The sequence below is a fragment of the Salvia splendens genome, chromosome 15 (assembly GCF_004379255.2).
Source record: "Salvia splendens isolate huo1 chromosome 15, SspV2, whole genome shotgun sequence".
In the NCBI taxonomy this organism is placed as follows: domain Eukaryota; kingdom Viridiplantae; phylum Streptophyta; class Magnoliopsida; order Lamiales; family Lamiaceae; genus Salvia; species Salvia splendens.
In genome coordinates, this window is record NC_056046.1 from 21,329,961 (window position 1) to 21,346,120 (window position 16,160).

The 16,160-nt window shown below is 36.3% G+C and overlaps 1 protein-coding gene across 1 annotated transcript; it reads right to left on the reverse strand.

The window, feature by feature from the left end:
* Window positions 1–1,730: 1,730 nt before the first annotated feature.
* Window positions 1,731–2,871, reverse strand: LOC121767315 (mitochondrial uncoupling protein 5-like). The gene has a single exon (XM_042163558.1). It carries the CDS (start codon window positions 2,793–2,795, stop codon window positions 1,881–1,883), a length of 915 nt encoding a protein of 304 aa, XP_042019492.1. The 5' UTR covers window positions 2,796–2,871; the 3' UTR covers window positions 1,731–1,880.
* Between the last annotated feature and the right edge of the window lie 13,289 nt (window positions 2,872–16,160).

Here is a 16,160-nt window from a genome sequence, read left to right on the forward strand (position 1 = left end):
TCCCATTTTTATATATTAATCTTATAATAAAGTATAAGTGAAATAATGTTAGTAGAACGTGGGGCCTATTGTTATTTATTGAATATTTTAACCGAAACTCTTAAAGTGGGATTGATGGAGTATTATTTTTAGTACAACTCATACTTCATGTAAAAAATTCTTACTATTTAAATTATTTTTATAATCAATATATTTTATTTATAATAATTATTTGTCATATAATTCGTACCCCCAAATCAAAAACTCTGGATACGCCACTGGTGGAATGTGATCCTACTTTTATATAAGTTTATAATTGAATGTGAGTGGGAAAATGATAGTGGAATGTGGGGCATATTACCATTTATGAAATATTCCAATCGGGACTCCTAAAGTGGGACACCCAAAGATGGTAAACCGAGACTACTAAAGTGGTAGAAATAAAACATCGGCATGAGATTTTATGCAATGTTGTTTCATGAGTTAATAAAGAGAGATAAATAATGGAATTCGGAGAGTATTTCATAGTTCTTCTTCGTCCAGCTATAACGCGGCTATTTTGGTGAACTTTGCATAGGGGCCCTTTGGCTTACTTGACTTCTTCTCAAAATTGCATTGTTTGACCTCTATTTTCACTTTGACTTCAATTTTTATATGATTATTTAATTAAAAATATACAAAAGTTAAAAATAGGTCTCTGAAATTCTCCTCAAATTTTCTTTCAGTCTTATACAATATCATTAATAGTTTAATTGAACTTTAAAATCTAAAATTGGTCTAGTACCTTTACAAAAAAAAAAAAACATATTTGATCCTACACATTGTTTTTCCTTCTAGTTCTTCCTTCTAGTTCAAGACAACATATTTTGGTCCATATTTAATTCATTAATCAAATCAAAATGCAGTTAATTATTTATTTTTTATAGAACCATTAAATATAGTCCAAAACATATTATCTAAGACTAGAAACTTACACGCTTAGCGGAGTATATAGTATGACCAAAAGTTTTTTAGATACATTTACTTAGACTAGTTTTGAAGAAATTGATTTTTAAAGGTCAAAATCAAGAAGGTCAAAATCAAGAAAGAAAAAGTAGTAGAGAGAATGTATAAAAGAGAAAAAAAGAGTAATGTACGAGAGATAATAATGTTAGTTTTAAATGAAATATGAGTGAAATGAGTTAGTAGAAGGTGAGACCGTATTACCATTTATGGTAAAAGTGAACCGTGACTCCTATTCGCAGACGAACTAAAATTGAAAAATGAGACTCCTATCCGCGGACGGAGGGAGTAATGATCAATTATACTAATAACAATCAAAAATTAAATATTTATATAAAGTCGAAGAAATCAAAGTTAACTCTCTAGATGACAATGTATATGTAGTGATGAACTTGGGAAGACATATAATATTATAAAAATGGGATAAGTGAAATCAATTTGCATTTAATTTTGTTACATCCCTAATGGGATAAGTAAGATAGTTAGAGTAGAGAGAAAATGAAGTAAGAAAGAGAATAACATAGAGAATAGTCTTATCTATATTATTCTCTCACTTACTCTACTCTCTCTCCACTTTAATTATTTATTATTATTTTTTCAAAACAAGGGCTCAAAATGAAACGCTTCTACTACAGGGGGACGGAGGGAATACCATTTTAGATTGGATAAACATAAAATCTTATGTCAAATTAGAAATACTCCACAAAGAGTATGGCAGAGGGAGTTCGTGTTATATAGGGTTACATGTGTCAAAATAGAATGCATAGTTTATATACGTTTAAAAATTAGTTAATATAATGCTGGACTATTTTATCATTCAAATTGGAAGATGGTACTAGTATAAAAGAATAAAACGATTATAGTTGTCGTCGTCATCATCGATCGATCACTAACTAATTTCAGAGATCCTTAAATAATTTGCGAACTTGTTCCAACGTGACGAATAGAACAACGGTGAAAGGGCCCTGCCTTGAAATGGTGGGAATAAATCCTTTGTAAAGCGCCAAAGGCCCTTCTGCCTTAATCATCTTTACCGCGCAGTCCATCGCGCCGCTGTATGGCGCCGCCTTCCCGGCCTCCACCTTCATGTTCATCACCCGCGTCTTCACCACGTCCACGGGGTTGGACGCCACCGCTGCCACGAACCCCGCCGCGAAGCTGGCCGTGACGTGCGTCCCGAGGCCATCCCTCATCAGATTCCTCTCCAAAATCATCTCCTTGAACTGGTCGTACGACGCCAGCTGGGACGCCGTGACCACCATGGCGCGGTTCACCGTGAGGGATGACCCGCGCCATAGGCTACCAATCCCCTCGTTTTTCGACATCTGTGAAATGGCATCTACCACGCTCTTGTAGTTGCGCCGCTGCGAGATAGGGAGGCGGCCGTCGGCCTGCATCCGGACCATGGCCACGTCGGCGGGGTTCCCCACGGCGGCGCCGACGCCGCCGGCGATGAGTCCGGCGGCGATTTTTCTGGCGAGGGGGAGGTTGTTGGTGTCGGGATCGGTCCATTTGGTCTTGAGGATTTCGTAGAGGCCCATACGAGTGGTGGAGTAAAGGGTCTGGCGGAGGACGGTGGCAGAGACGCCGGAGAAGAGAGCAGCGGCGCCGTCGTGGCGGATGATACTGAGACCGACGGAGATGGGGCCCACACGAGGTGGTTGGAGGGCGGCAGTTTGGAATTGATGAATAATGGGAGCGGCGGTGACCTCTCCCTGAAGCTGCATCCTCACCTTTATCAGATCAAGTGGGTGAGTGCTGCATCCTGCAACGATCGACGCCACTCCGCCTTCTGCAAATCCCTTCAATCCCATGTTTCAAACTTATGTAATTAAAGAAATAAATAAATCTTTTTTGGATTTAAAACTTTGTAGAATGGTTAGGGAAATTAGTGAGGGATGAAGTGAGTTGTGATTTGGAACGAATATATATAGGCTTGAGTGATGAGGAGGAGGAAAATTGAAGGAAGGAAGGCTGTTAATAATAATAAGCTAATTTGTGTTGACCAAAGTCTTACGCGGCAAATTTGCTGAACTTTTCGTTTCGGTTACATAATTGACTTTTTAGTTATAGGCTCCATTATTAAATTTCTTTATTTATATCTTCTCATAGTTAGTCTTCCATAGTTGTTATTTACAATTATATTTCAAGATTTCCTATGAAAAAGTATCCTTATCATCAGAAATTTAGAAAGTTCAGTTATTACTTTGACTTTCCTATACGTCAGTATTCTCTCTGTTCCATAGAAATAGTCATTTGGGGCTGACATGAATTTTAATAATTAATTAGTAAAGTAAGAGAAGAAGAAAAAGTAATTAAAATTGTACTTCCTCCATTCCAAGATAAGCGAGTCATATTCATTTTTGGAATATCCCACTATAAGTGAATCATTTCCTTTTTTTAGTAAAAAAATCTTCTCTCTTACTTTATTATCCACCTATTTTATTCTCATTTTGCTTCTCTACTTTTCTCTCTCATACTTTACTCTCTCTATTTGAACGCTTTAAATATCAAATCATTAAATCATGTGCCCAAAAGAAATGCTTCACTTATTTTTGGGACGAAGGGAGTATAGTGGATAGTGGAGGTTCATAAATGTTAAAATAAATAAAATATAAGGAGAAAACAGTTGTCATAAATGAATATGAATTATTTGTATGGATGAGACAGATGAAAAAGAAAATATGGTTTATTTCTGTAGGACGGAGGGAGTAGTATTTAGTTTACAATATAGTACTCCCTCCGTCCCCCATAATTCGTCACCATTTGACCCGGCACGGGTTTTAATAAATGTAATAGAAAGTGGGTTGAAAAAGTTGGTGACATGTGGGTCCTACTTTTATATATTAGTTTTATAATAAAATATGAGTGTGAATGAGTTAGTGGAATGTAGGGTCCACTACCAAAAATGGTAACAGTGAAAGGTGACAAATTTTTAGGGACAGACGAAAAAAGAAATAGGCGACAAATTTTCAGGGACGGAGGGAGTATATAATTAAATGTCATAGGGATAGCGAATGGATCGTTGATCATTTAACAATTAGCAAGTTATATCTCCACAAAGTATGATGGATGAAATGTCAAATATTAGTCAACTAATCATTCAACATTTTTTTACTATTCCTTCCGCCTCACTTGCTTGACCCATATTCTTTTTCATATTGTAACTACTTTTATCGTCTTGTTTCATTTTTTGACATTTTACGCTACGTGGTGATACATTTAGTCTTAGGATTTGTTTGATATTGTAAGATAAAACCGAGATAAGCTAGAAAGATAACTGAGGAAGGGGGAATGAGGAACTAGAGGAGGAAAGTGTAAGCAAGGAGAATGATAACCAAGATTTTAAATTTTATACTAATTTAACAATTATTTTTTGTTGATATAAAGATTCTTTTTTCATTCAATTATGTCATGGAATTATACGATCCAATGTATGAGGGGGACACAAATAATATGTATAGACACGACTCTTGCAATAGTAATTAAGCATAATAAAATACATTCACTGAATTGTGTCTCCTTCAATCTGGACACGTATGGCATAATAATATTTTTGATGCTGAATATTAATGTTGGTTACCCACTTTCAAGCTTCGCCTATTGTCTCCTGATTCAACTTCAAAGTTTTAATATTTTATATCTACCAACTAATTAATGTATGTAGGTGGCGTTCAATTAGTAATAAAATAGAATATGAGATGATAAGTCATAATGAGAATTGTCTATAATTAAATTACTCATAGGAGTGAAGAGAGATACAATCTAAGCTTGGTATTATGTAGGCAAACCAAAATACGTTGCCACATATTAATCTTTTTGAAAAAAGCGGAACCAAACATAAAAATATAATTAGTCTTGACCTTTAATTGCAAGTAAAAATAAATCAAACAACCTATAGTGTGATTTGATAAGGAGATTGATTGAATAGCGCAAATTTGCACCGTTCATGAATTGACAATTATCATTAGTTGGTTTCATCTTGTAGTTAAGTTAATGCTCATTAAATTCAAAACCGATGATTGTATATTACCCGTCTATAGTTGTGGCAAGCATTTGTAGACTTCTATTCCTTTGTTGGTCTTAATGCATAATGATAGGTTGATCAAAATTTTTGAACTACTTACTTCATCCCAATATACTTCTTTTTAAATTGTACCAAGTTAATTATGTCATTTTAGACTTAACTTTGAATGACTATTAATTATTGAGATATTGGTCCCTAAAATCATAAACTTTGCCTAAAATTTGGTATTTCCCATGAACTTTGAAATTGGTTTATAATATTACAAACTTTGCACTTTGTTTAGTATTTTCCATGTCATGTCTATCACTATATTTGACTAACTTACGAGGCTTTTTTGTCATATTTGACACAATTAAATCAATATGGTTTTCAACGTGACTTTTTATCCAACTTGTTATGAACTTAAAAAGTGGTTTATAATATCATAAAATGTATCACGGTTGCCCACGTAATATAAGTTTTTGATGAAAATATGTTATTTAAGTTAATTTTGGAAATACCAAACGAAGTGCAAAGTTTGTGATATTATAGATTAATTTCAAAGTTCGTGGAAAATACCAAATTTTAACCAAAATTTATGATTTTAAGGACCAATACCCCTTAATTATTTACGTTATAATTAAAGATATTGCATAGAACCAAAAAAAATTGTGAACCTAAAAGATCAATTTTAGACTTTAGCATATATTTTTTATTAAATAATCATATGCAAAAATTGAAGTGAAATGAAAATAGGGGCCTAATAATGTCTTGAGAAGAAGTCAAGAAAGTCAAAGGGCCCCTCTGCCATTTCTTAGTATAGCCCCGTTACTAAAAAGTACTCCCTCCGTCCCTGAAAATTTGTCACTTATTTCCATTTTTGTCCGTCCCTAAAAATTTGTCACCTTTCACTTTTACCATTTTTTATAATGGACCCCACATTCCACTAACTCATTCATACTCAGGACCCACATGCCCCTAACTTTTTCAACTCACTTTCTATTACATTTCTTAAAACTCGTGTCGGGTCAAATGGTGACAAATTATGGGGGACGGAGGGAGTAATAGTGTTCTTTATGTATGTATGTATGAAAGGATTTTGCATTCAACTTATGAGGAGGATTACACGATCCAATACAATACACAATACACAATTAGGAGATTACTACTCTAGCTTGTGATTAGTCTTGAGTAGTTGAATTGTGAGTGTGAGTTCTTTGTATTCGAGAGTTTTCCATCAATAAAATTCCGGTCATCTTCTCCGTGGACGTAGGTGTTTCTTCACCGAACCACGTTACATCTTTGTGTGTTTTACTTTCTCGTTCTTGTGTGTGAGATCGGCAGCTTCACGACCCAACAAGTGGCGCTGTCTGTGGGAAGCGTTGCAGGGATTTCTTGTTTTGGTTTTCTGGGCAAGTTGAAGTCCAGAAGCCTTGTTGTCTAAGCCGATCTTGGCGATTGCCCACCATTTGTTCGAGAAATGTCCACAGCCAAGTTCGAGGTGGAGAAGTTCACCGGTAGAAATGATTTTGGGCTGTGGAGGCTGAAGATGAAGGCCATCTTGATGCAGCAAGGTCTATGGGATATCTTGAAGGAAGGCAACGATGTTAAGGAGAACCCTGAGGCCGATGAGAAGGAGAAAGGGAGGCTTCAATATATGCAATACAAGGCCTATAGTACCCTGATCTTGAACTTGACAGATAGGGTGCTGAGGGAGGTCTCCAAGGAGGAGAGAGCTGCAGGGGTATGGAAAAAACATGAGTCATTGTATATGACTAAGTCCCTTGCAAATCGATTGCACCTGAAGCAGAAACTTCTTGCTTTCAAGTTCTCAGATGGAAAAGGCATTGCTGAACAACTTGAGGAATTTGGCAAGTGCATTGATGATCTAGAAAACATCGATGAGGTAATCAAGGATGAAGACAAAGCCTTGATGTTGCTGAATTCTCTTCCAAAAAGTTTTGAGCATTTCAAGGATGCGGTGCTGCTTGGAAAAGAGTCCAAGGTTACCTATGAGGAGATCCATTCTGCCCTGAAATTGAAAGAATCACAGAAGATTGATCATTCTGCTTTTTCCAGACAGAATGATCCAGTAGCTGAAAGCCTGTACTTGAAGAAAAATCAGAACAAGAAGGGCCATTTGAAGAAATCTTGTTTTGCTACTATTGCAAGAAACCAGGCCATTTGAAGAAATCTTGTTTTGCTTGGAAAAGAAAGCAAGAACAAGAGATGGCTGGAAATCCAGAGACTGTTGATCTGGCTCAAGAAGTGGAGGCCAATGATGCCTTGAATATACACTCGGGAGCAAAGATTGAAGAATGCTGGATTATGGACTCGGGCTGCTCCTTCCACATTTGCTCTCATAAATCCTGGTTTCAAAAATTATCTGCCTGGAGAGGATCAGTGATGCTGGGGAATGATCAGACCTGTGATGTCAAGGGTATTGGGGAGATCAAGTTGAGAATGAAGGGTGGGAGTGTGAAGACTCTCACAGAAGTCAGGTTCATACCACAAATCAAGAGAAACATGATTTATCTTGGACTGTTGGAATCAAAGGGATACAATTTTGATTCCAGTGATGGAGTTCTCAGAGTAACAAAGGGTTCCAGGATTGTTATGGAGGCCGAGAGAAAGAATAGCTTGTACTATTTGATGGGTGAAACTGTGATTGATGCTGTGAATGTTGCTCAGTCAGAGAACCTGAATCTTTGGCATGCTAGGCTGGGACATGTGGGTGAAAAGGGCATCAGGGAGCTGGCTAAACGTGGTGTGATGAAGTTAGGTACATCAGAGAGGTTGAATAAGTATTAATCTTGCATTCTAGGAAAGGCAAAGAAGCAGCCATTCATTGGTGGGAAGCACACCTCAACAGCACCCTTTGTGTATACCCACAGTGACCTATGGGGGCCATCTCCATCAGAATCCATAGGTGGAGGTAAGTATTTCATCTCCATCATAGATGATTACTCAAGAAAAGTATAAATTTATATTCTGAAAGAGAAAGTCTCAAGCAATTGAGAAGTTTAGAGAATGGCATGCTAGATATGAAAATGAGAAAGGGTCAGTGCTGAAATATCTAAGGACTGATAATGGTATGGAGTTTCTATCTACTGAGTTTGATAATTTCTGCAAAATAAAAGGAATAAGGAGGCATAGGACAGTACCTAGAAACCCTCAACAAAACGGGTTGGCAGAGAGAATGAATAGGACATTACTAGAGAGGGTAAGGTGTATGCTATTCTATTCTGGAATGCCAAAGAAATTTTGGGCAGAGGCCATGTCTACTGCAGCTTCTCTCATCAATAAGTGCCCTTCTTCAGCAATATCTGGTGAAACCCCAGATCAGAGATGGTATGGAAGCTTGGGTGATTATTCTGTTTTGAAGATTTTTGTGTGTGCTGCTTATGCATACATTAAACAGAATAAGTTGGAACCAAGGGCAAAGAAATGTGTGATGTTGGGATACCAAGATGGAGTGAAGGGGTACAGATTGTGGAATTTGGATGGAGAAGGTCAGAATATTATTGTGAGCAGGGATGTGATATTCAATAAAGAAGAAATGCCATTCAAGAAAAATAGAAGAGCCTCTAATGGTGGCAGTAGCTCGAGTATGCAGAACTTTGAGTATGGTGAGGAATCTGCTAGGACAGATACTGATGAGGATGTTGAGATCACAGAAAATCAGGAAGAAGGTGGAGCACCTAGCCCTCAAACAGCTCAGAATACAAGTGATCAGGTGCCACCAAGACAGCAGGCTGCTGCAAGTAAGGAAGCCAGAAGAAATCCAAGGAGAAATGCAGGCTTGCCTAGAAGGTTTTCAGACTATGATATGAGTTTTTTTGCTCTATGTGTAGCAGATGTCACGACCGGACTTGCTAAGGATAGCATAGTCGGGGAACCGTGACTAGGGGTGGGGGTATAAGAAGCGGGTAAAGAATTAAGGGAAAATAAAATCAAACATTGGTTGCGAGTCATGACTAATCAAGTGCTGATACATAGAAGAAAAGATACTCGAGTAATTGTTTGTAAAAATTTCAAAATATCAGAGTTTTGAACAAAATAAACTTGAGTCTTTTAAGATGCAAAATGGAAGCAAATGAACGCGGTTCCATGTATGAAGACATGAACCTCCGAGAGTCAAAATCTGACTGAATTAAATGTCTTGTCTCAATAGCACTTCCTCCACCACTTCGCTGCTCAACCTGCACATTTAGAAATATATGCATGGCTGAGTACAAAAGTACTCAGTGAACACATTGCCGAAAAATACAAATATACATTTGAAAATATTGTCAAGCCATCATCACAGTAACACTCGGGGGTTTATTGAAAAGGAACCGAGCTTACTAAAAATATTCACATTGGGCTGCAACCCCCTTTTCCTGTACTTAGCCATATCTGATCACATTGTGCCGTTGAGATGGTGTTCTCACACGGTCACCTTCCCTGCCCATCATGTCAGAGGTATCCTTGTGCCGGGAAGGTGGCCACCTTCCACGGTCACCTTCTCTGCCGTTCACGGTCAGAGGTTCCAAGTAGGGACACCACCCTACCAGGACTCAAACTCGAATCGATTCACATATATCATCATTCATAATTCACTTGGCCGTAGCCAACAGATAGACATCATACACAAAACATTTATGGCAAGACAACATCCTTAAAAATCACGAACATGAGTTCGTGTTTTCACAAAGTACGATTTGTATTTTTAGTATAAGAAAGCTCACCTCGTGCGTTTAAATTCCACAACTTGAATTTGTTTACACCTTCCATCACTTGCTCGTAGAGATGGCCTTTAACCACAATGAATACTCTAGCCGGACGGTTGATTCCTCTTTCCACTCTATGGTTTTTTTTAATCCCATCATCAACTATTCTTCAATTGTTTCTTCTTTTCCTCATTCCGTTTCTTCTCCATAAAAAAAATAGGCATCCTACTTAACTGAACATATAACTTATATACTACTCCAATCCTATTATGTCGGTATGTTCACCGATTTTGCTGTATATCTTTTTACTATTTTAATGATTTCATTCTTAAAGCTTAGCTATAGCAATGCCTCGTCAACCAAGTTACTAATATAGATGTACACATGTTTCTTTTATAATGTGTGGTTCCATGCATGAACTTACCCACGTCATTATCCATTTTTCCATTTAATTTCCTATTTAAATATCAACTTTTATTTATTAACTAAAAAAATATGTATATATACACATACTTACATATGTCTACTTTACACATATTAACACATAATATATACGTACATATATGTACATAATAAATATGGTGTATTATAGTACTACAATAATAATATATTTACCTCCCATGTGTATATATGTGTGCTTAGCCATATTTAATTATCGTCATCTTATTGCAAAATATTAATAAAATTGTATAACCTAAGATTCATGGCTTAAGGAGTCGTATAGAAACTTGGGTTGTTACAGCAGAGGTACTTAGGTTTTCAGAGCCCTCAACCTATGAAGAAGCCATGAGTTGCAAGGAGAGTCAGAAATGGATCAAGGCCATTGAAGAGGAAATAGAGTCCCTACTAAAGAATGGGACTTGGGTTCTGGTGGTTGATATAGGGACACAGAAATTAATCAGTTGCAAATGGTTGTTCAAAAAGAAGGTGGAAGTGGGGAAGGTTAAAAGCATACGTTTTAAGGCAAGGTTGGTTGCTAGGGCGTTCACACAGGTGGAGGTTATTGACTACACAGAGGTGTTCTCTCCAGTGGTGAAGCATACTTCTATTCGGATTTTGTTGGCTATGACTGCTCATTTTAATTGGGAGCTGCATCAACTCGATGTGAAGACAACATTTTTACATGGAGATCTAGAGGAAACAATCTACATGATGCAGCCCAAGGGCTTTGAGAAGCCTGGAGAAGAAAAGAAAGTTTGCTTACTGAAAAAGAGCTTATATGGGCTCAAGCAGAGTAGCAGGCAATGGAACAAGAAATTCTATGAGCAAATGGAGTTGATGGATTTTGAGAGATCAAGCTTTGATAGCTGTGTGTATGTCAAAAGAAAGGGAGATCTGATAATTGCCTATCTATTGCTGTATGTGGATGACATCATACTGGCAGGATCTAGCAAGAGGGAACTGTTAATTGTCAAGGAAGAACTGAAGCAGAAATTTGAAATGAAAGATCTTGGAGAGGCCATGCGGATCCTAGGTATGGATATCATCATAAACAGAAAGAGAAAGGAGCTGAAGCTGGTTCAAGCTGATTATATCAGAAAAGTGATAGAGAAATATCAAGTAATGAATGCAAAGTCAGTCTCCACTCCATTGGCAGGCCATTTCAAACTTAGCAAGGAGCAAGTGCCAAAAACAGATGAAGTTAGAAGAGAAATGAGCCTGATACCCTATGTAAATATAGTGGGCAGTGTAATGTACTTAATGATATGTACAAGGCCGGATGTTGCTCATGCTATAAGTGTGGCCAGTAGGTATATGGCTGATCCGGGTAGAGAGCACTGGACTGCACTGAAGTGGATCTTGAAGTATCTAAAGGGATCTATTATGGTTGGTTTGAAGTTTTGTGGTGGAGCTTGGTCTGAAAAGGATGAAGTTCTTGGGGGATTTTGTGATTCAGATTATGCTGCCAACTTGGACAACAGAAAATCCCAAAGTGGCTACATTTTTACATTGTTTGGCACAGCAGTTAGCTGGAAGTCTAATTTGCAGTCTGTGGTTGCATTGTCTACAACCGAGGCTGAGTATATTGCACTAACAGAGGTTGCAAAGGAGGGGAAATGACTGCAAGGGATTCTACAAGATCTGGGAATGGAGTTGGGGGCAGTGAAGATCAACTGTGATAGCAACTCAGCAATCTGTTTGGCCAAACACCAAATGTTTCATGAAAGGTCAAAGCATATTGATATGAGGAGGCACTTCATCAGAGATGAGATCCAAAGTGGTAAGATCAATGTGGTGAAGGTTCCTACTCAGGAAAATACCTCAGATATGTTGACAAAATCTCTGCCAGCTTCGAAGTTCAAGCATTGTTTGAAGCTGGTTGAGATTGTGGAGTGTTGAAGTTTGAAACAAAGCTTGAGAAGGGAGTTTAGATATTGGTGGAGCTTTGCAAGGACAAGGTGGAGATTTGTGAAGTTGTGTCCATGCAATGCACTGATCATAGCTGAGTGATAGAGCCGTTCGAGCTCAAGGGAAAGATCAAGAAAGGAGCTCGGTTTTGTGAGCTGGAACTAGTCGTTGGTGATTGCGGTTATAACTGTTTTTGGAAAGAGAAATCAGTTAGTTTGTTTCTTCTTCTCCATTTCATATATAGCTCTATTATTTCAGTTGTAATGCAGTGAATGAGATCAACACAATACACATACACAATTAGGAGATTACTACTCTAGCTTGTGATTAGTCTTGAGTAGTTGAATTGTGAGTGTGAGTTCTTTGTATTCGAGAGTTTTCCATCAATAAAATTCCGGTCATCTTCTTTGTGGACATAGGTGTTTCTTCACCGAACCACGTTACATCTTTGTGTGTTTTACTTTCTCATTCTTGTGTGTGTGAGATCGGCGGCTTCACGACCCAACAGGTCTAGTAATTGTTCTCTTAAAGATGAAGAAGGAGACCCAGAAACCGCTATCGATAAATATTGCGATGATTGTGAGTTCTTTATTATTATTATTATTATTATTATTATTATTATTATTATTATTATTATTAGTAGTAGTAGTAGTAGTATATCTTCATTTTTCTAATACTTATTCGTATCTCAATTTTGTCACACTCGCAGTGATGAAGGAACTACAAAACCTTGGCTTAGTGTCAGCCGATTAACGCCTTAGACTGCTAGAAATGAAGTGCAATAAATCTTAAAACATGGAAATGATGATAGTTTAATTATGGTTTTAGACTTTAGTCTTGTAGACTTTGTTGATTTTGTTTTCTGATTATCGAATGGAAGTGGTTTTTGTCTTTTTGATTTCATGGCTTATTAGTTATTTGCATATTTTGATATTGAAGTTTTTTATTTCATGAAGTTCAATTTTCGAACAGGCTTTAATTAATTAACAAAGTTCTTTTTTTTAACTATACTAAATATGTATATTTATTAATATTCTACCTACTTTTTTTTAAGAGCAACTCCTAGCGCAATTGGTAAGCTATCCTTTATTCTTCTCCATGCACTGGGGATTGAGACCTAGCAAACATAGAATTTTATTTTTGATGTCTGACATAAAAAATTGTAATTGATTTCGGTTTCTTTGGCGGAAGCGAAGAACTGACTAAAGGTTCGGTTTCGGTTCTGAATTTCGTTAAAAATGAGATTTAGTTTTTCTTGTTTTTCAGGATTATGATTACTTTCCCAATTTGATTAAAAATTCAAACAAACCCAAAAATTTAAAATTTAAGGAATGAGATTACTTCCCTAGATAGAATCCAGACAACCAAACATGGTCGAGAAGATAAATATAAATCAATCCTATAAATGTAAATATATCCTAAGAATATCTTGTAATATATATATATATATATATAGTAGTACAAGATATTTGAAGAAAAAGTTACGTCAAAAATAAGAAAATAAAAAAGATAACATGTATATCTCCTCTATAATCTCAATATTTTTTGGTATTGATATTGTTCTTTTGGGCCGGCTATGAGCCACCGACTGGTTCACCGCAGCAGCGGCTAGGCTCAGATGGTTGATGCAGTAGTAGTTGGGCCCGGATCAATTGTTTGCATCAGGCCTATAGAGCTAGGCCTGTTTCGACATCAGGCCTATAGAGCTAGGCTCAGATGGTTGATGCAGTAGTAGTTGGGCCCAGATCAATTGTTTGCATCAGGCCTATAGAGCTAGATGGTGGTTGGGACTTGGACTGTTTCGACATGTGCATTGGAGCCTATCATTCTAAATGACACATTTCCAAATACACAAACATCACTCTATCTATCTTTTGTCTCTCTCTTACTTTATTCTCTCCACTGTACTCGCAAAACAACACTAAATAAAATCTCATGCAAAATTAGAAATGCTCCACTTAGAATGGAACAAAGAGAGTATTAATTTCATAATAAAATATACGTGGAGTGAGTTAGTAGCATGCATGGTTCACTTATTAATAACAGTAAACGTGAAACGAAACTTTTTATGATGACCGAATGAAAATGACAAAAATGATGCTTAAAAAGTTAGCCAAGTTAGCTAAGACGGGAGATTTATTTACTTTTAATGATGACCGAATGAAAATGACAAAAATGATGCTTAAAAAGTTAACCAAGTTAGCTAAGACGGGAGATTTATTTAATTATTAAATTTATTGTGCCACGAATTGAGAATGTCAACCTAATTTATATGTTTAACACAAAGCATACTTTTCTCTAAATCAAAAACATGACTTGACCAAGCCAAAAGGCCAATTACCAGTCAACTTAAACAAAGCGTTTTATTTTTTTAATGAATTAAGCGTTAATCTTAAAGTCGAGTGATGTAGAAATATTGCCCCAACTTTATAATTAAATAATGGAAGGTGGCGGTTGTTGTTTCTGTACTTGTTTCCTCACCAATTTGCAATTCCAAATTGTGTGGAGTCAAGCTATAAATAGACAAATTATATAGTACTAATAACTATCTTTCTAAAGAAGCTTGTGCAACGCCCACACATGATTACGTGAATTAACCGAGTTGTTGCTTTCTATTGAATCATGAATTTCATTTTTCATCGTTTTTCGTATAAAATATTTTTTACGTTACAAAAATTTGTTACTATTTCATCTGGCATGAATTTTAGAAAATATAATATAGTAATAGAAAGAGGGTTGAAAATATTAGTGGAATTTGAATCATACTTGATATGTACTCCTATTTGTTATATAATTTATCTTTTCGCGATTTAAAATCTCATTTTGTCATTTTATGATATCCGGATTTTAAAGTCTCATTTTTTTTCATTTTAAGTAAGTGGACCTACCATTCAACTAAATCATTACACTCACATATTATTGCAAAACAAATACTCCATCTATCCCTCAAAATTTAGAACCATTTGACTCGGCACGAGTTTTAAGAAATGTAATAGAAATTAGGTTGAAAAAGTTAGTGGCATGTGGGTCCTACTTTTATATATTAGTTTTAAAATAAAATGTGAGTGAGAATGAGTTAGTGGAATGTGAGGTCTACTACTAAAAATGGTAAAAGTGAAATGTGATAAATTTTTAGGGACTGACGAAAAAGGAAATAAGTGACATATTTTCAGGGACGGAGGGAGTACTATAAAAAAATGGGGTTCACATTTCGCTAACTCATTTTTTCATTTTCTTCACAAAGTCAAACAATTTCTTAAAACTTGTCCCGAGTGAAAATGACACTGTAAATGGCGGATGGAGAAAGTGTTAGAGTTTGTATACTAGAAATCACTTTTCGAGTGATTGAATACTGTAAAACTCTTATTTTATTTCCAGGGAATAAAACAGATTATTTTTGTCATAATATTGTTATGTTTTACATTTAATGGATGTTTATTGCATGTTTAAATGTATAAGTAACTTAACAAAGTCTAAGTCTTTGTTTTAGTAGACCGGTTTTGGGTGATGTCCAATTTAAGGGAACACGGTCAGTTCTAAACAAAGAAAAAGGAGAATTACACAACCTAGATGGAATTAGACTACCCCTCGTGAAAGGTTGCAATGTCAGTCCGCATATTTCTAAGCCTTACTGAAATAAGATAACATTGATGTGGTAAAGTATAGAACGGATCTAACAGCGAGACGAGTCTTTATGCTATCGACTGAAAGAAAAGGTCTTGATAAATGTTTATTTCTTAATCAATGTATGTTAGCATTGAGCATACGGTATTGATTATGTACTGCTTTGACTTATCAAATGGTGCGTGTTTTTCGCAACCCAATAATCCTGATATATTGGGTTGTGGTGATTAATATCTAGCGGTGCTACGATTGCTATTATGTTGAATCGTGCGCGAGGTGAGTCTCGTTTGATAATGTCCTCAAGAGGAGAGCGAACATTAATTAATTAATGGACATTTATATCTTAAGCGCGAGAAATGAACGTTAAAACGGAAACCCGAATTACTTGTAATTTCGGATTTGGATGGGGAGAGTTCAATATTACTTCTGTAGTGGCTGCTTGTAATATTCCAATTAAAGCTTGTATTAAATTGCGGGTTCAATTTAAT